The 20,077-nt window shown below is 37.1% G+C and overlaps 1 protein-coding gene and 1 long non-coding RNA gene across 3 annotated transcripts in view; one reads left to right on the plus strand and one right to left on the minus strand.

The window, feature by feature from the left end:
• Window positions 1–20,077, plus strand: part of LOC137092910 (uncharacterized) — a 25,681-nt gene continuing 5,604 nt past the window's right edge. The window contains exons 1-2 of the long non-coding RNA XR_010908355.1: window positions 1–175; window positions 5,981–6,105. This is a non-coding gene — a long non-coding RNA (uncharacterized lncRNA). The remainder of the gene's footprint in view (window positions 176–5,980; window positions 6,106–20,077) is intronic.
• Window positions 12,027–20,077, minus strand: part of elovl6 (ELOVL fatty acid elongase 6) — a 20,191-nt gene continuing 12,140 nt past the window's right edge. For both annotated transcript variants that reach the window (XM_067457446.1, XM_067457447.1), the window contains 3 exons: window positions 19,280–19,411; window positions 18,237–18,388; window positions 12,027–13,630 (listed from right to left, as the gene is read on the minus strand). In XM_067457446.1, coding sequence (XP_067313547.1) covers window positions 13,197–13,630; window positions 18,237–18,388; window positions 19,280–19,411 — 718 coding nt within the window. In that variant the 3' untranslated portion in view covers window positions 12,027–13,196. The remainder of the gene's footprint in view (window positions 13,631–18,236; window positions 18,389–19,279; window positions 19,412–20,077) is intronic.

A 20,077-nucleotide genomic window follows, 5' to 3' on the forward strand; every position in this document is an offset into this window, starting at 1 on the left:
AGACGTGTACGGAGTTTTGCCTACCGGATAGCGAATGTTTAATCTATCAACCTGCTATCAACAAGCTCTGCTTCACCTTCGTTGCTCTGGTTGGTTGTAGCGCTATCCTATCGCGTGCAGAGGAAGTTTGAAAGACAACCGTTTATCCCGGCCCTCGGATTGAGCCCTGTCAATGGTGAGTTTCCAGACCAAACATCTTGATGTGGGTCTGGCTTGTCAGGCTATTTCTACCCAGCACTGCTGCTCAGTCCCCTGATAGACTGAGAACTCTGAGAGAAAGCCGTGTTGTAGGCTACAATAGCCATGTGTGATGAACAGACACGAATGTAATCTGTTATTCTCTTAAAATCTTCCCCCAAGCTCTCAAATCTCATTCACTTTACTCAGATAAATTATATGACAGGTTTGACATCAGTGATGCCAGATTCTTCCTTATGCCTTAATCATTTTGACCTATTTGAATAGAAGACATTTTATTTATTTCTAAGGGTAAGAGTAGTAATGCATTACAAGTCTTTTTAATATAAAAAGCCATTGACTTATAACAAATAAGTTTTGTATTCATGTTTTAAAAATCTTTTTTAGACCTTTTGCAGCTCAACAACAGAATACTATTTGTACATAAATTGTTGCATTTAATTGAATGAGAGTGTAGGCTATTTAAAGAAAGAAAGAAAGGATTGCATGTTTCCATGCAATGAAAGTGAATGAATGGTGACTGGAGTTGCCTGAGATCTGCGTTTTGGGTTTCAGACAGAGTCAAACAGGTTTGGAATGTCACAAATTGTTTGTATTTTCACAGCTATAATGCAGTAAATAACATTAGGCCTAGAGACCAACAGCTTTGTGTGCTTTGTAGGGATCTTGGGCTGGCATAGTAGCCTATGCTGAAATAGGCATAGGCTACAAGTTTGAACCAGGACTGAAACCTCTTTAGATCTTAAATTGCCTGGACCTTCTGGACAACAAGGGGAAAAAAAGACCCCGGACAGAAAATGAAGCTGTTGCCCATTTTTACCTCAAAATTTCCTTTGTGAATATTTTATTTATATTGATTGCATTTTGTTGAAAGTATTGACCTACAGAAAGTGACTTCTGTGTGCGCTGTGCTGCATACATTACGTCGCTACACTGTTGAGAATTGACCTTTTTGACCATGTCATTTCACTGAAATTTCGCAAATGTAATTGTACTCCGTCCTGTTGCAACATAAATTGAAATCAATATAAATAAATTATTCATAAAAGACATTTGAAGTAATTAATGAGTAGCCTTCGGGTTTCGTTTCAAACTGGCACTGGACTTAGCCTAGTACAACGTGTCCCGAGTGGGTTCACGGACGTCACGTGATCTCAAACCGTCTGCCATACGAGACGATAAGCTGCTGATTTGGAAATTGAAATAAATAAGCTTGAACACAATGGAAAATATCAAATTCATGATTAAAACCCCATACATTTCCTAGACTGTATAGTCTATGTACCATTATAACATTTACTTGCTGCGCTTGCATTCACAATCTTTTTTGTAGAACATAAATACAGGTCCTTCTCAAAAAAATTGCATATTGTGATAAAGTTTATTATTTTCCATAATGTAATGATAAAAATTATTTTTTTAATATATTTTAGATTTATTGCACACCAACTGAAATATTTCAGGTCTTTTATTGTTTTAATACTGATGATTTTGGCATACAGCTCATTAAAACCCCAAATTCGTATCTCAAAAAATTAGCATATTTCATCCGACCAATAAAAGAAAAGTGTTTTAATACAAAAAAAAAGTCAACCTTCAAATAATTATGTTCAGTTATGCACTCAATACTTCGGGTCGGGAATCCTTTTGCAGAAATGACTGCTTCAATGCGGCGTGGCATGGAGGCGATCAGCCTGTGGCACTGCTGAGGTGTTATGGAGGCCCAGGATGCTTCGATAGCGGCCTTAAGCTCATCCAGAGTGTTGGGTCTTGCGTCTCTCAACTTTCTCTTCACAATATCCCACAGATTCTCTATGGGCAGGGCCGTTTCTAGCCTTTCTGGCACCCTAGGCGAGATTCATATGTTGCACCCCCCCCCCCCCCTTTTTTTTTTTAAAACTACAACTTATTAAGTAAATATGACTTCCTTATTTCATGGGCATATTGTACATGCATTAATCGAATAATGTAGGTAGGTTTATTATCACTGAGATCACAGATGTTGGGGGGTTCGGGGGGCATGCTCCCCCGAGAAAATTTTGATTTCTATGATCTACATATGTGTATTAAGATGTTCTGAAGGCCAAAAAATTAGACAACAATAGCTTGAAAACATGTCACTTGGCACCGCTGCGGATTGAAGAACACAGTGACACAAAGACTAAAAGACGGGACGAAGCCGTAGCCGAAGCCTCGCGCCAGTTTCATGTTTTAAAGGTTAATCACATATTTTTTTAGGGGGGGCTGATGCATAAGTTCATAAAAAAGCGCCTAGTGAGGCTATGACAGTATTAGCCTACTTGATCAATTTACACTAAACAGCTATCTCTGATGTAAAAAAAAAATGTATTCAAATGTACTGCTATAATGTTCTGCACCTGAAATGAGCATGGCGTGTGGTCCGTCCAGTACTAATATAATGTTTTGCTCAACCTTATGATAGAGCAACCAGCTTAGTAGAGAACAAGTCCTACAAGTAACCAATAAGTAGGCTAACATACCTGTATATTTCGCTTTCTTTTTTTATATTTCCTATTTTTTCTTTTTACAATACTGATCCCCTGATGGCTTTGACCTTTTCATGACGATGAAACTAAAGCACGCTGTAACGAATAAAAATATAGTGTGGCCCCTTTAAGAGTTGCGCGCGCTCCCTGCAAACGAAGTCTGCATTTTGTGTATGTGCGCACTGAGTCTTTCTTGAGCTCCCATGTGTGGGGATTATTATGAGAGTTCAGCGGGGAATAAAGTGATGTTAATCGCCTCCGTGTTTACATCCACTCCAGTTACATTAAGTGAGCTATCCGCATTTTTCACTCGGACACAAGCGTTACAACGCCACGGATGACGACGTTCCCTGCCGCCCTCTACATGATCTTTTTTCATTACAGCAGCGCCACTATCACCATGGCGACTTCACTCCAATAATCGCAACTAATCATAATGCCTCGAAATAGCAAAAGTACGAAATATTAATAATAAAATATATATGAAATAACTAAAAAATATTGTTGGGGCGGGGGCTCATTGGCGCCCCCCAGCTGTTGGCGCCCTAGGCGACCGCCTAGTTTGCCTATGCCTAGAAACGGCACTGTCTATGGGGTTGGGGTCAGGAGAGTTGGCAGACCAATTGAGCACAGTAATACCATGGTCAGTACACCATTTACCAGTGGTTTTGGCACTGTGAGCAGGTGCCAGGTCGAGCTGAAAAGCAAAATCTTTATCTTCATAAAGCTTTTCAGCAGATGGAGGCATGAAGTGCTCCAAAATCTCCTGATAGCTAGCTGCATTGACCCTGCCCTTGATAAAACACAGTGGACCAACACCAGGAGCTGACATGGCACCCCAGACCATCACTGACTGTGGGTACTTGACACTGGACTTCAGGCATTTTGGCATTTCCTTCTCCCCCGTCTTTCTCCAGACTCTGGCACCTTGATTTCTGAATGACATGCAAAATTTGCTTTCATCTGAAAAAAGTACTTTGGACCACTGAGCAACAGTCCAGTGCTGCTTCTCTGTAGCCCAAAAGTGGCTTGACCTGGGGAATGCGGCACCTGTAGCCCATTTCCTGCACACGCCTGTGCACGGTGGCTCTGGATGTTTCTACTCCAGACTCAGTCCACTGCTTCTGCAGGTCCCCCAAGGTCTGGAATCGGTCCTTCTCCACAATCTTCCTCAGGGTCCGGTCACCTCTTCTCGATGTGCAGTTTTTTACCACACTTTTTCCTTTCCACAGACTTCCCACTGAGGTGCCTTGATACAGCACTCTGGGAACAGCCTATTCGTTCAGAATTTTCTTTCTGTGTCTTACCCTCTCGCTTGAGGGTGTCAATGATGGCCTTCTGGACAGCAGTCAGGTCAGCAGTCTTACCCATGATTGCGGTTTTAAGTAATGAACCCAGGCTGGGAGTTTTTAAAAGCCTCAGGAGTCTTTTGCAGGTGTTTAGAGTTAATAAGTTGATTCAGATGATTAGGTTAATAGCTCGTTTAGAGAACCTTTTCATGATATGCTATTTTTTTGAGACAGGAATTTTGGGTTTTCATGAGCTGTATGCCAAAATCATCAGTATTAAAATAATAAAATAACTGAAATATTTCAGTTGGTGTGCAATGAATCTAAAATATATGAAACTTTAATTTTTATCATTACATTATGGAAAATAATGAACTTTATCACAATATGCTAATTTTTTGAGAAGGACCTGTACATAAATCCACATACATAAAGATTTCTAGGCTAGTAGCACTAATGACTCTGCATGAAAGGCTTGCGCTAGTGTCACCTGTCCAGTAGAGGGCGATGTCAGCATTAAGAGGTGGTGTGAGTCGTGTTTACACTGCAAGTTCTGAGTATCAAAGACCACGTGGAACGGGTAGGATATGAAACAGGTGTTTGTTTGTTGCTCTCATTTTGTCCTCTCCATGTCTTCAAAGAAGCTATCACACTGCACTTGTTTGAAAAAAAGACTTTTTTTGATGCTCACATGCACAAGTTTTTATGACATTAGCCTGCTGTTAGCAAGAAACGATTATTTTGTTTGTTGCTTGTTTTTACGTTGTGCTATTTGTTGTTTATTATGATAATAGTTATTATGGTGATGATGATGTTTGTGTTAAAGATTACAGTGTGGGAATTTGATAACTAGTGCATCATGGATGCAGCATTATTTGGACAAGTGCCTGTTGTGTTTTGTGTGGACTTATGTTGCATATCCTACTTTTGATAGGTCTCGTATTCAAAGACCTAATTGGCTATAACCATGTATTTTTTTTTAACTGTAATGATGACATATGAGCCTGGGGCAAACTTCTCTTCCCTGCAAAATGAATAGTTGCCCGTTTGTTTCAACTGATATTTTAACACATTTAGCCAAACAAGGTCAATAACTTTTTTTTTTGCATTTCTTGAAAAATAAAAATGGCCTTATTGTGACATATGAACTTGTATTTTTTATCTGAGATATTGCTGATTGGTTATTAACTTTAAAGGGATAGTTTGCTCAAAACTAAACATTGTGTCATTTTCTTTATACTCACCCTCAAGTTGTTCCAAACATGTATGAATGTACATCTTTCTTCTGCTGAATAAAAAAAGATATTCTGAAGAATGTCTGTAACCAAACAGCTGATGGGCCTATTTTTCATATTATGGAAGTCAGTGGGATCCATCCATCAACTGTTTAATTATGCATATACAAATATTTTTTGTTCAGCAGAAGAAAGGCATTTATACAGGTTTGGAACACCTTGAGGGTGAGAAAATGATGACAGAATTTTATTTTTAGGTGAACTATCCCTTAAACTGTGTTTGATATGACATGTTGTAATTTATATACCATATTGTACACTATGCTACATTTTCCAAAATAAACACTGCATGTACATAACATGACAATTATGACTCTACATTAAACATGATGGCCATGGCCATGCTACTCATTTCTTATTTGTGCATCCCCATTTCCTTTCCTCACGTTTCTGCTCCACACCCATTAGAATGTGAGGGAAGGGTGCAAGGAAAGAAAGAGGAAATTCAAAGGAAATCTTTTTTTTGTATTTCATATATTTGTATTTTCAGTATTCTTTATCGTGAACACACAGTGTATTCATTCAGACTTATGAGCAGTGTTGGGGTTAATGCATTACAAGTAATTTGAGTTATGTAATCAGATTACTTTTTAAGTAACTAAAGTAATGCATTGCAAATACTAATGCAAGTTACTTTGTTTTCCCACTTATTGACTGATACCTCTTCTTTCCCCATGTTGTGAGGATTCAGGGGTAAGAGGCAAAGGTGTTGTGTGAAGTAAAAGTGGACTTTCTTCTCCTGCATCCTATTTTTCTTCAACCCAGAATGGCAGCATGGCTGAAAGGATTGTTTGATCTGCGTTCTCAACTGAACAGGTGTGAATTTGCATGTTTTTCAGCCTGAGGCTTATTTATTTCATTTTTGGTGTGAAAGGGCCAGTAGATTTGCTTACAGTAGGTCGAGAAAAAGTAACAAAACTAACGTAATTAGTTGCTTTTTAGGGAGTAACGCAATAACATGTTGCTTTTAAAAGTATCTTTCCCCAACACGTATGTGAGACTTGCTAGTCATTAAAGGTGTCATGAACTGCCTTTTTAATTTTTTTATACTGTTGTCTGAGGTCAGCTAATGATGTTTGTGTGGTTTTCACATTCAAAAACATTACAAATAAGTAATAGGCTATTTTCTACACTGGTTTTGAGGCTCTCTCCTGCACGCTGGGTTTTGATCATAGACTGTAAAAAAATACTGGGTTTTGATGGTGTGATGCACTGAAGACTTGGAAGTAAACGCCCACGTATAAGATTGGATAAGATTTGCATATTTAATGAGCTTCAGCTCCCCTGTCAGTTCACATGAGGGACGGATTGTTTTGAAAGCGGCAACCAGAATAATTATGTAAAAATGGCCCCCTTGTAGTGCTAAACATCAGACACTTTACTGTGACTTTCTCTCTCCTACTGGAAGATGCCTCGCTTCACCTGGACTGTTAGCCAATCAGAAGTTGACTTAGGATCGCTGCACGTTCGTAGCGTTCTGTCAGAATTTTGCCATTAGTGTAACCTAAACCGCACTGACTTACAACCCGCCTTGATACAACTGCATTATTCTGTAACCACTCTTCACTGTACATATGCAGTTGTAAATTCAATAAATACTTCCAATAAAGAAATCTTGCGTGATTCCGACCAATCACCCACTGTGAGCTCTACCTAACAATCCTCAAACTATCTAAAACAAAGAAGCCAGTCCTCTCCTGCACAAAATATCTCAATCACAGGGCTCGTAAACGTCTTTATCAAACAAACAACATGATTTATTTCTCATCCATCCGCGATTGAATTTTTTTTATTTTTATTACTTGGCCTGCCCGATCAGTGGATATAAGCGCGGAGCCCTTCAAATATCACGTCAAGAGAGTGAACAGTGCAGATCAAGATCACCGGCCTGCCGACGGGCTTACGTTTTGGTAGCCCATCTGAAAAACACATAGCCCCAAGACGTTCGGCTTTGTGAGTCATGGCCCATATAATGAACCCCGAATCGCAATGAAACAACAAATAAAGTATTCTCCAGCCTGTTAAGGTATGATCTCTTAAACATGTACACATAATCAAAATTATCTGTAACAATGCAATTGTAACAGAGGCCAGCTAGTATTTGCTGTGCAAGTAAATCTCACTCCTCTGACCTCAAGAAACTCTCTAGCGACTGACGCTAGAGGTTGCAGCGTTTAGCCTCCTTGTTAGAGCGTTCAACTCTCATGCCGGCGGACCTGGGTTCGAGTCTTGCTTGGAGCGGGTGGTTCGAACAGGAGGGGTTACACAATACTATTACATATAAAAAACATGTTTTACTCGCATAAGTGTGTTGCACCAATCCTGCCGGATCCAATTAAGAAGAAACAGCATCTTGTTTTAATCTCAGTATGTTTGCAAATCCATCTCGACCTGAGACTACAAATGAATCCGTAGTGAAATGAGGTGAACAAACGTTTAATTCTTCTACACGTGACCTGGAACTTCATTAAAAATAAAGTCCAACCACTCATTCCTAATAGTAGGAACCAAAGGAAGCTTATGCAGCAACTGTGTTCTTCCACAACCAGGAATACGGCAATATCTTGCTATTTCTTTCAGCATTTTTATTGCTGCTGGCTAACGTGATCTGAACAGCTCCATGGGCGGGGCTACTGAATTAGACGTGCTTATTTTTTTGTAGCAGCGGTGTTTCAACACACAATGACGTCAGGATAAGGCACATTCTAAAATCAATCGTTTGCTGAGCCTGGTGTCAATAAAAGCTGTTCTTTGACTAACAAGGACGTTTTCAGCTCTAAAACGTACAGGATATTCTTATATTACCATGACTTTTTATATATTAAAAGCTCAAGGGAAAGTTGATTTCTCAATTCATGACCCCTTTAATTTCTATTTACGCTAATATTTTTTACCCAGAAATGTTGTACTTAGTATTTACATCCATTTATAATCTCTTGTTAATAATTATGTACATATTTTTTTGAAGCACAATTTTAAAATCTGTCCCAGTGTTGACTGATATGTTGCACAGACTGTGTCTTTGACCTTTCAAAATAATAACTGATATTTTGTGAGCTAGAGAGAGCATGGCACATCTGACCTAAGGCTTTTTGTGGCATTCTCCATAGGGCAGTGAGTGACTCAAATAAAGTTTATTTCCTTACACATAACTGTAATGCAAAGATGTGAATGACTTTGGTGTCACAAGGGAAGAAAACTCAGTTGGCAGTGACAGTAGTGTCACTAGTGCTGGGTAGTAACTGATTACATGTAATCTAGATTATGTAATCAGATTCCTAAAATTAAGTACTTGCAATTAGATTGTTACATTTTTAAATACTCATAAGACTACAGTTATACTTTTATATTGATTACATGATTATGTGTTATTTTCACAATGGAAGTAAATGATTCATAAATTAATTATTTGATTCTCCCTACTACCTTTTTACTTTAAGTTTTCTTTCTTTCTAAATAAGCCTTATATATGCCCAAGGTCTTCAGGGTTTGTGGAATTGTACACACTAGTCACAAGTCTACTGAAACCAGAGAGCCACATGTGATTTGATCACTGGAGAAAAAGTTTCAGAAATCAGTGCATATCTAATAAACAACTAACAAACACATTTCACGAGTTTGTGTGCCCATATAATCTTAGTGAAAGTGGTAAACAGATTTGGCTTGCTGTCTGCTATAGAGGGGCTCGGAGAGGATATTCTACCCGAGCTCCGATTGCCCCCCTATAACAGGCAAATTGAATGAATAAAATAATGAATGAATGAGTCATTTATATAGCGCTTTCATATGTACTACTGTAAACCCAAAGCGCTTTACACTCGTATCAGGGATCTCTCCTCAATCACCACCAATGTGGTGTACAAAAGGAGGAGTAGGGGAGGAGGAGGGATGCTTCAGGAACCAAAAAGGGGAAGAGGTAAGCTGCTGGTTTTATACCTTGGTATTAATTGAAAGATTGGATGGGCGTACTCCTCCCGAAATTACGTTTATTAACTTCACTAATTATTGTTTTAATTATCACTCAGTGAGTCTTTTAACTGTTTTTGTTTTGTTTTTTGTTTTACTATGTTTTAACTTTTGTTAGCTGTACATCTATCTCCTAATATACAGTGAAGCAAAAAAGTGTTTAGTCAGCCACCAATTGTGCAAGTTCTCCCGCTTAAAAAGATGAGAAGCCTGTCATTTTCATCATAGCTACACTTCAACCATGAAAGACAGAATGAGAAAGAAAACAAATCCAGAAAATCACATTGTCTATTTAAAGATTTTATTATAATTTATTTTACTTATTCTGTCTCTCATAGTTGATGTGTACACTCTAAAACAACCCAAGTTGGGTTGAAAATGCACCGACCCAACAATTGAGTTGTTTTAACCCAATGGTTGAGTTGTTTTAACCCAGTGGTTGAGTTGTTTTAACCCAGTGGTTGGGTTAAATGTTGCTTAAGACAACCCAATTGCTGGGTAAGAACAACTCAACCATTGGGTTAAAACAACCCAATTGTTGGGTCGGTGCATTTTCAACCCAACTTGGGTTGTTTTTAACCCAGCATTTTTTAGAGTGTACCTATGATGAAAATTACAGGCCTCTCTTATCTTTTTAAGTGGGAGTGCTTGCACAATATTGGTGGCTGACTAAATACTTTTTTTTGCCTCACTGTATTTAACTGAAGTACCTGCTGAGATTTATAAGTAATTTTAAGTTAGGTCAATAATAAAATTGAGTGCAATATTAAGATAATGTTATATTATTTAATATAATAATAGAAGAGCAACTTTGACTGAAATAACCACTTGTTACAACCGAGGCATGCAGCAAAGCATTTGTGAAGCCAAGATGGGCTACAACAGCAGAAGACCCCACCGGGTACCACTAATCTCAACTACAAATAGGAAAAAGAGACTACAAAAGAGACTACCACAAGCTCACCAAAATCGGACAGTTGAAGACTGAAAAAAAGTTGCCTGGTCTGATAAGTCTCGATTCCTGTTGAGAAATTCAGATGGTAGAGTCAGAATTTGGCATAAACAAAATGAGAACATTAATCCCTTATGTCTTGTTACCACTGTGCAGGCTGGCTGCTGGTGGTGTAATGGTGTGGGGGATGTTTTCTTGGCACACTTTAGGCCCCTTTGTGCCAATTGGGCATTGTTTAAATGCCACGGCCTACCTGAATATTGTTTCTGACCATGTCCATCCCTTTATGACCACCATGTACCCATCCTCTGATGGCTACTTCCAGCAGGATAATGTCTGGAGGATAAATCTCCATCAACTACAGGATGCTATCCTATTAATATGGGCCAACATTTCTAAAGAATGCGTTCAGCACCTTGTTGAATCAATGCCACATAGAATTAAGGCAGTTCTGAAGGTGAAAGGTATTTTATACAAAGGTATACAAACACAGTATTAGTATGGTGTTCCTAATAATCCTTTAGGTGAGTGTATTATTTAATGCACTTCATGTTATTGATAACAAAGAATGAAATATATATTTTTCTTTCTCTTTGTATTTTTATATTAATATGGTACAAAATGATCCTATTCAAGTCAATGTGATTAACAAGTTAGGTCAAAAGTAATCAAAAAGTAATCAAAAAGTAGTAGGTTATATTACCTTAAATGCATAATGTAATGGATTACTACCTACAATTTGTGTCATGTAATCGACTATTCAATTTGTAAGTAATCCCAGCTCTCTTTACTTCTTACTCTCCTCCCTTGATCCTGAACAAAATCGTGCACTAATTTTTGTCATTTTTTTTCCTGTAGCCAGTGATTGGCTGAACGGAAGAGTCCTGAAGGGATGAACTTATCACGTCAGCCACATTTTGTTTTTCTTTTTCACCAGTTTTTCCTGTTTTAGAAGCAATAAGCATGCAGCGATGAACTAGAACAGCACAGAATAAACAATACTTTCTAAAACCCATTCAGTCAATTTGTACAACCAAAATTGAAGTTAACTGCACACTTAATTTACCAAAGTACCCTCATTTTGTCTGCATCACTGGAATGGTTACTTACCACTTAAAATGTTTTCTTGAAAAGTGACTTGAAGGTGGATGTTTTTGTTTTATTGATTGCTTTTTAATAATAACACAGGACTATAATTTTGTGATGTTCATTTAAAATGCCAAAATCTCAACTTTTGTTGACTCTATAGGCCCTTGTGTGAGATATTTCAAAGAACTTCCTATCTAAGTTGATATCTATCTCTGGTTTTATTTCAGATATTTCAATTAAATGCAGTACAATCTTTGTTTTATATAATGTTTTAGCATTGTTGTAATATTCTGATTGTTTTAATAACTAGTTTAAATCATTTTAACACTTATTGGACAACATTTAATTGCACCAAAGATTTCCAGTCAAATATGGCGTGATGTAAATCTGTCAAATCTGTGCATTTCATAGTAATTTTAACACCATTTCCAAAAGGTTCAAATGTCTTTTAGTACAATTTCTGTCACTCTCATTACTGCCCAACTCCAGTCAGCACAACAACACGCTGCTTAGTATGGCTTTAGAAACCAGGACAGTCTGAACTTGTGTCTTATGTCATTGTCGCTGAGGCAATAGTGCTCCCATCTGGCATGTCGTTGAGCCTGTTCACCGCAAGAGTGACAGTTCAGATATTTGTCATGCAGAGACGATAGCAAAGTATGTACCAGAAAGAATATCTCACAGTCCTACCAAAGTAAACGAGGAGAAACCAAATGAAAAAACAGACACATTATTATTTCAGCACTCATGGCTCTTTGTTAAAATCGTCTATAGATGCTTTACATGTATACAGTGCGAATGCACAAGAGCACGATAGACACCATTCAGTAGGTTTGTTACAGTGAATATAGACATTTTGTGTAAGTATGCTTGACTTCATGGTCCTCTAGACAGGGCTTGTTTGGACACTGTATGCCGTCGGTCTTTGGAATAGATGAAAATCATGACCTTAAGCCATGGGAGGAAGGCCAGGCCTTTCAGAGGTCAGAACAATCACAGATTCAGAGAGGTCTGATGATTCATACTCCACAATGGCCTCAGGTGTTCTGATGATCATTTGGCTGAAATGTCCTCTTAAAATGGCCTTCATTGGTCTTGCTCTTCTCTCTGCCTTGTTTTCTTTTTAATAATTGTGTGGTTGCTTGTGTATGTGTAATCCAATGGCATTAACATTTTCAGGCCTATTTGACTACCTTGACTATTTTGCCTTTTTTCTTTTCTTTCCCCCCTAAAATGATATGAACATCAAATGGAAAACTCTTAAGACCTGAGAGGATTTTGGTGCTGCGATGCTGAACACACTGTGGCAATTTTTTTTTTAGCTCAACACTGACCAGTCATCCATTGACATGGCTTTCATACAAAACTATCATACACACTCTAGTATCTAATCAATACAAAATAAAAATTCAACAGTAACATTTAATGTTTAGACATAACCACACAAATATTGATTCTATCCATATAATGTTCTCTTTTTTTTCCAAAATATCCCAGTCCATTTCAACTTCTTAATTCTGTTTGAATTTGATTTGCATCCCTTTTTAATCTATACATTTCTTTTTAAATGCAGAGAATTGAGTTGGGCACATAAACATCACATAAAGACACTTTTTTTTTGTTTTTTTTTGTTTTAGTTTTTTTTGTTCAACTGATATAACCATAATGATTTCTCAGTGCAGCTCAATAGAGCACCCCTACTGGGGGGAGATTTATCTCTATACGTTAGTAGTACAGTATGGACAAGCTTTGATAGTAGCCTTTCATGGTCTTCTCTTCTTTCTTCTTCAAGTCCATAAGCCCCAACTGGAAAGACTCATCCATCCACTATCCAATCATTGGTCCACTTTGTTTTTCCCACACCTCTCCTTGATTCACTTTTCAAAATCAATTCCTTGATTTATTGGCTTTTCCTGGCTGCGTTGGATTTGGTCTTGGTGATGTAGGCTTCGAAGAAGAACTGGCAGAAGAGCACAAAATAGCTGAGGTACATGAGAGACGACCACACAATGTTCTGCACATGGGATGGGCACTCTTGGCCTTGCTGCATCCACGAATACACCAGGTAGTTGACCACGCAGCCCATCACCATTTGGGTTATCTGCGTCAGGGTGATGAACATGGCGAACTTGCGAGAGATTTTGAAGCCGGCGGCCCGAAGAGCGTAGTACGAATACATGACGGCATGCACCAGATAGTTCATGGTCATGAACCAGCCCCCGCCAGCCACCATGTCCTTGTAGGAGTACCAGGAGTAGAGCAACACTGTGATGTGATGATACCAGTGCAGAAAGATCAGCTTTTGCTTGCGTAACACAATGAATAGTGTGTCTCCTGAAAGTATAAGAGCAAGATATGGATTGTGAGAGGGATATAGGTGGATAATGGAGAAAGGTTTTACAGTTGTTTCTAAAACAAAAACGCCGGTTACTGTGAAACTATTGGCTGTCTCATGTGCTATCTTGTTATTTTTGTACAAGTAGAGGTTAAGGTATTAAATTAAACTTGCATGTTCTAGATCTCGAATATCTAATCACGGCAAAGATTACCAATGCATTCATTAGACAAAACAAGTTTTAATTTGACTAACGTTGCCGTTCAAACAGTGAAAACAGCACTGTGCTATACACTGGTTAAAAGCCCTAAGGGTATTTTTAGAACTTTAAAGACTCATAACTCCAAAATTAAAGCAAGCAGGGTCAAATGGTAGGTATCATTTGTTAGCAAACTTTTTATATTTTTAGAAAATATAATTTTAGTATATTTGGACAATCTAGTGCTGAGAAACTGCTTATAAAATACTATTTTTTAAATATATATTTTTAACATTTTACAAATATTTTTTATTTGATATGCAATAACTCAGGTAGGAAACATGGTCGGAGCCTAATTCTGGTGACGTTCCCCCATATGTGTTCTGTATATGAATACAATTTTGTGTTGCTAACAAAGTAATCAAAAGTTACAGCATTGGGAACAAATTTAGCATTTTGTTCAGTCCTTGACATTTATAAAACTGTTGTTTTCTGAGTGACATTCACAACTTTAAAGACTCATAACTCCAAAACTATAGCAAGCAGAGTAAAACGGTAGGTATCATTTGTTAGAAAACTTTTTATATTTTTATCAAATATAAATTTTGATTACATTTAGACAATATAATGCAGAGAAACTGCTGATAAAGACAAAAATAGTATTATTGTTTTAATAATTTTATAAATATTTATTATTTGACATGCAATAACTCAGGACAGAAATAAGGTACATAAAAATTCTTTTTTGGTGATGTCCCCCTATATTTGTCATGCATCTGGATCAAATTTTGTGATGATATGATAAAGTAAGAAAAAGTTACAGCATTGGGAACAAAGGTAGCCTTTTTGTTCAGTCCTTGACATTTCTAAAACCGTCGTTTTCTGAGTGACATTCACAAATTTAAAGACTCGTAACTCAAAATATAGCAAGGATGGTCAAATAGTAGGTATATTAGAACACTTTTTATATTTTAAGAAAATGTAATTTTTTATTACATTTGGACAATCTAATGCTGAGAAAAGCCATATTATAGTATTACAAAATTATTTATATTAAATACTATTATATATATGTATAATATAATAACACGTAATATATGTCATTTTAAAGCTTAGAATCTCAGCTTTCCAATGCATCTATCCGTTTTTATCAACTCGTAACGGGCGCAGAGTTATTCATCTAAACCGGAGTGTACCGTGCGCGAGCGGACCACTTCGGGCTTAAGGGGTTAAAACATTTCAAGTTTTTGTGTTACACATTAGGTCAGTTGCCCTCAGCTGCATGCATCAACATAGACATGACCTTTCTTGGAAGATCCTAGGATTTATTTGAAACATTGTTATAAATACAGTACTAATCAACTTCAACAGGCTTCTTTAGTTATGGTTATGAATATGTGAAGTCTCTAGGTAGGCTAAGTCTTAACTTGTTTCGGCTTCATACTGTCTGAAGTTCGTATTTTGAGGCACACAACAACCTGTGGTCTTTCTTCATAACCACTGTTGTACTGGTTTTCTTGTCTTTAAAACAGTGTCTTCATCAGACACGATGGATGTCATGTTACACTGGAAAAGCTTGATAAGGCTTGATAAGGTCTTATTCCATGACGACAACCGATAACATACTGCTCAAAGCGGGTACTGCAAGTCATCTTGAGGTAAAAAAAAGAGTAGCATTTAATATTTTGTTTAATAATTTACATTTCATAAAAAGCAGCATAATTTCACAGTGGGGTCTTGTATCACCCTGAAGAGGTTTCTTTTGAATAACTATATCTGGTGATTGTACACTGTGCCTTAGAGTCATTCCGTGTCAGCTCAACCAGAGGTCCCGGCTCAAATTTGGATTTTGTAAACATTTTCTGAACAAAGACAAGCATAAATAGTGATGAAAGCCAAAATATTAAACAATTTGTACATGGAGCTGCTTTGAGATACCCATATCTTTGGGACTAAACTATATAGGACCTTGAAAATGAAGATTTCAAAAGGAAAGTTTATTAAGAATGAGAATCTAGATGGATATTATGATCCATTAAGAGCTTCAATACTTTTAAAGTTACATGCATGCAAACTTTGGACAGATATGTTCTATGCAATTGTGTTGATAGAACAGCACAAAATACATTTTTAGTTTCAGCATTATTTGTTCTTCAGTTTTCCTCTTCAAAAAGAAAAAAGGAAAAAAAAAGAATCAGCTGTGTGCAAAGTAGCCCAATTTGGCCCAATTGGTTTTAACCCAATTTACTTGTGGAGCCACATCATGATCTCCATATCTCTGGGATACTAACCAAAAGGAAAGTTTAAGAACCAGAATCTAAAAGGATATTTAGGTATCTTTTAATGCTTGAGTTACAGGCATGCAAACTTGAGGCAAAAAAAACATGCTTTTTTGTCATTTTTGAACTGTCATCGTTGGTATATAATGCAACAACGTTTGCTAAAGTCAACAGGTTTTATTAGTAGACATACCAATCTCTGTGTAAAAAAAAAATAATGATGCTGCCATCTTTCTAAAGTCATTTTACACCCTTTAAATTAGCTCCAAATCTCAGGTGAAAGTTGTCATCCCCTTTATAAATGAATCTGTAAATATATATCTGTGAAATTTAATATTTTGACTTTCATTCATATTTGTTTGTCTTTCTACAGAACAAGTATTAACTAAATCAAAAATTTGAGCTGGGGGAAGTTTTTGGTTGATTTGACAAAGAATGGCCCCTTAGCCTTCCCATGCCCCCTTTTAGAACTCCCATTTTTACAGTATTTCATCTGCTCGCTCTGAGACCCAAGTAATTTATTTAGTAGGAAAACGGCGTCACTGGCTTTCCTGGTTCAAGCAACATTTTTTAGTATTTTATAACTGATTCTTTATGGCAGTTTCCCAGAAAAAGTGAAGCTTTTTTTCTTTCTCTTGAACACATGGGATGGAAATGGTATATATATCAGAGGGCAAGTGCATGTTTTCAGTTGGTCAAAAGTCTATATATATTGGTGTGTCTCCTGCTGTACATCAACAACAAGGCATCATGACTCATCATCACGGTTGGCCTGGCCCTAGAAGTGATGTTAAGGTCCTCATGTTGTCTTAGTGCTGTCTTTTTGTCTTTACAATGGGCCTGGTAGCCCACTAACCGCCAGGACAAGGCAAATACAATAGGCCCAGGCAGGCGGAAAATAGAACCACTATCCCAGATTTCTAGACTTGGGGTTACGCTGCAAGGTCCACGCTAACAAATTCTGTTATGCTTTCACAACCAATTATATTCATGTAGATGAACACTAGGCTTCTCAGTAATGCTTAGGAGCAGGCTACATAGATGAAGCAGAATGTATTTAACTAGAACCATTTAACTTTATATCACTGTGTACATATTTATGTAGATATACTTACTACCCCATACATTTTTCACCAGTTTGGTTTCTGTGCCATGATGCAGAAATTTGATAGCAGTTTTATGTCTTGAGGTTGCTGATACTCAGTTTGTGGCTAGTTTTAAAATCTAGTTTTATTTACCTTTTTGAAACACATGCACTAATATTAAAATGATGGCTTATATAAGCAAATATAAACAATTTGTATATATATATATATATATATATATATATATATATATATATATATATATATATATATACATATGTATATGTATGTAGAAGTGTTATTAAAATATCAGTTTAATGATACTTTAATTGAGCGATGAGTATGCTATAGTATGCGATGCTATAGTCATGTAATAGGGAAAAAATACTTTTTAGCAATTTAAACAAATGTATCAAATGGCACTAGTAAGCGGTTTCTGAGAAACACTGTTTATATTTGAATTCGACAAACACACCCCTACCCAAAAGAAACAGACCCCTCCCTTCATTGCTCTGCCTTCAAAATAACGAACACACTATGCAACAGCACAGGCACCGATCACAGTATGGATAAATCAGCTGGGATTCATCAACAAAAACATATCTTGGTTCTATGAAAAATAAAAACTTATTGTTACTTATTGAGCAGAAATTATGGAACCCATGTGTCCGTTTTCAGGCCTTCCCACTCTTTAACATTTCTAACTCACTGGAAAGCTATTTCAAATATTAACGCAGGTCCTCTTGCCTGAACGTAACCTTCTTCATTCAGTAATACTCCTCTGACCTTTTCCTCTGTGGTAATATCTCAGGCATCTCTCTTTTTACAGTCTTTCTACAGTTTTTCTCCTATTTACACAGCCAGGACTATGTGCAAACACAATATTTCCACACACACAGACCAGACATATAGCAAATATTCACCAAATGGTTTGTTTGGGTGCTGATTTAAATTTTCAACAGCATTTCTCAGAAATCGCTTTCTGCTCCTTTTAATCTTAACCCATAAAACTAAAAGGGGACCTATTTGTGTACAATCTCACCTAGTTCAGGTGCCTTGCTGAGGACAAAAGCATAGGCCCAGAACTTGCTGACTGGTCCGTTGTAGAAACTCTGATCGCACACCGACTGCTTCAGGCCTTTGGTCATCAAGATGTTCACCATGTAGCCTCCGGTTCTGATGGCACCAAATATACTGAAGAAGGAGGTGCAACAAAACAAAAGTAACATTTAAAATCAAATACAGGTGTATAGTACTTTTTTATTTGACTGTTAGGACTCAGGGCATAGCATTACTTATAACAATGCTTTATGGCTGAGCAGTTACTTGGCACTCAGGTTCCAGTTTTAAGTTTCTTATAATAGCTGCCAATGACTGGATCATGTGAAAAACCTGGAAGTGCGAGGTAGCCTGTGTCACCGCCTTTCTAAAGTAACTAGTGCTGATCTCCACACAGAAGAGTGTGATATATTATATCATTGTACCATTTACCATATCATTAAGATGTCAATACAAAATCATATATGCAGGCCTCTTATGTACCATATATGCAGGTCTTTATGAAGTAACTTGGAACGAGGAAGTGGCTTGTTTTTCTGCCTATAATGCACACCATTAATCTGCTAAAACATGAAACAATTTATGAATACACAGTATTCACTGCAGTGCTGTATTGTAACGTGCAAAGCGACATCATTTAAAAAAATCAAAAACAGAAAGTACACATCACATAAATGTGAAGTGTCTTTCCATTTCGACTGGTTTAAATCTTTAGCAAAACTGAGAAAATGTCATGGGAAGGAGGTCTCAAACTTGGCTTTGATCTGCACTGCCATTGCATTATGACATCTGGTTTAATGTGCAGTGAAATCTTCGTAGTGCCTGTGATGTAAAAAAATCACTCAACTGTTCATATTTCTAGTTTACATACTACAGTAATATTTCCATCATAATAACAGCATGTTAAGGTAAGCAAATGTCTTTGGATTAACAGGTGTTTTAGGCAAATGGATAACACCCTCAAATACACCCACTCGAACATTTGCATGTAAGACGTATGACCCATTTACCTCTAGACATATTTACCTGAAGGCTGCAAGTGTTAAAGACCAAAGTACTAAAGGTTTCCTCAACTCAAACTTCTCCCTTTGTTTCATTACATGCCGCCCACCAAGTATGCAGGCTGCGTAAAGTGCAGAGAAGAGGAAGGACTTCTTCCTGTAAGGAGGGAGATGAGGATAAATTAGTATAGCCCAACATAGCTTTTCAAAACCTTTTAGAATACCAGAAATAATACTAGAACCAACAATTAGCCATTTAGCAGATACTTTTATCCAAACTAAATATTCATATGTATGTACACTACCATTCAAAGTTTTTATGGAAACAAACAGATTCCGGATACTTTAATAAATATAAATTATCATTTTTTAAGTACTTTTGATCAATTTAATGCATCCTTGCTGAATAAAATAATACATTTGAAACTTTTGAACTGTATAGTGTATACATTAAACAGTGGCTCAATTCACGAGCACTGCATTTTCTTTCAATTTGAACTTGGCATATTTAAAAAGCCACCTGGAAACTGGTCCTGTGACTATTCTGACTATTCTAAATTATAATGTAATGAAGTTATGCATCTGTTAAAAAAGCAAGAGCACAGCCAGAGCCCCCCCCCCCTTTACTTGCAATTCCAGTCTTACAACATTTGCATACTAGTCTATATTGTGTACTCTGTAAAAAGTTTTTTAAAATATCACATTACATCCTGATATAATGCATTTGGCTCAGCAACTTTGTCCAAATGCATCAGCCATTACATAAATATGTTACTGTTTCTTAAATCCTATATTCTTCACTTATCTGTTGCCAAAATGAAAT

The sequence above is a fragment of the Pseudorasbora parva genome, chromosome 11 (genome assembly GCF_024679245.1).
Source record: "Pseudorasbora parva isolate DD20220531a chromosome 11, ASM2467924v1, whole genome shotgun sequence".
NCBI classification, from domain to species: Eukaryota; Metazoa; Chordata; class Actinopteri; order Cypriniformes; family Gobionidae; genus Pseudorasbora; species Pseudorasbora parva.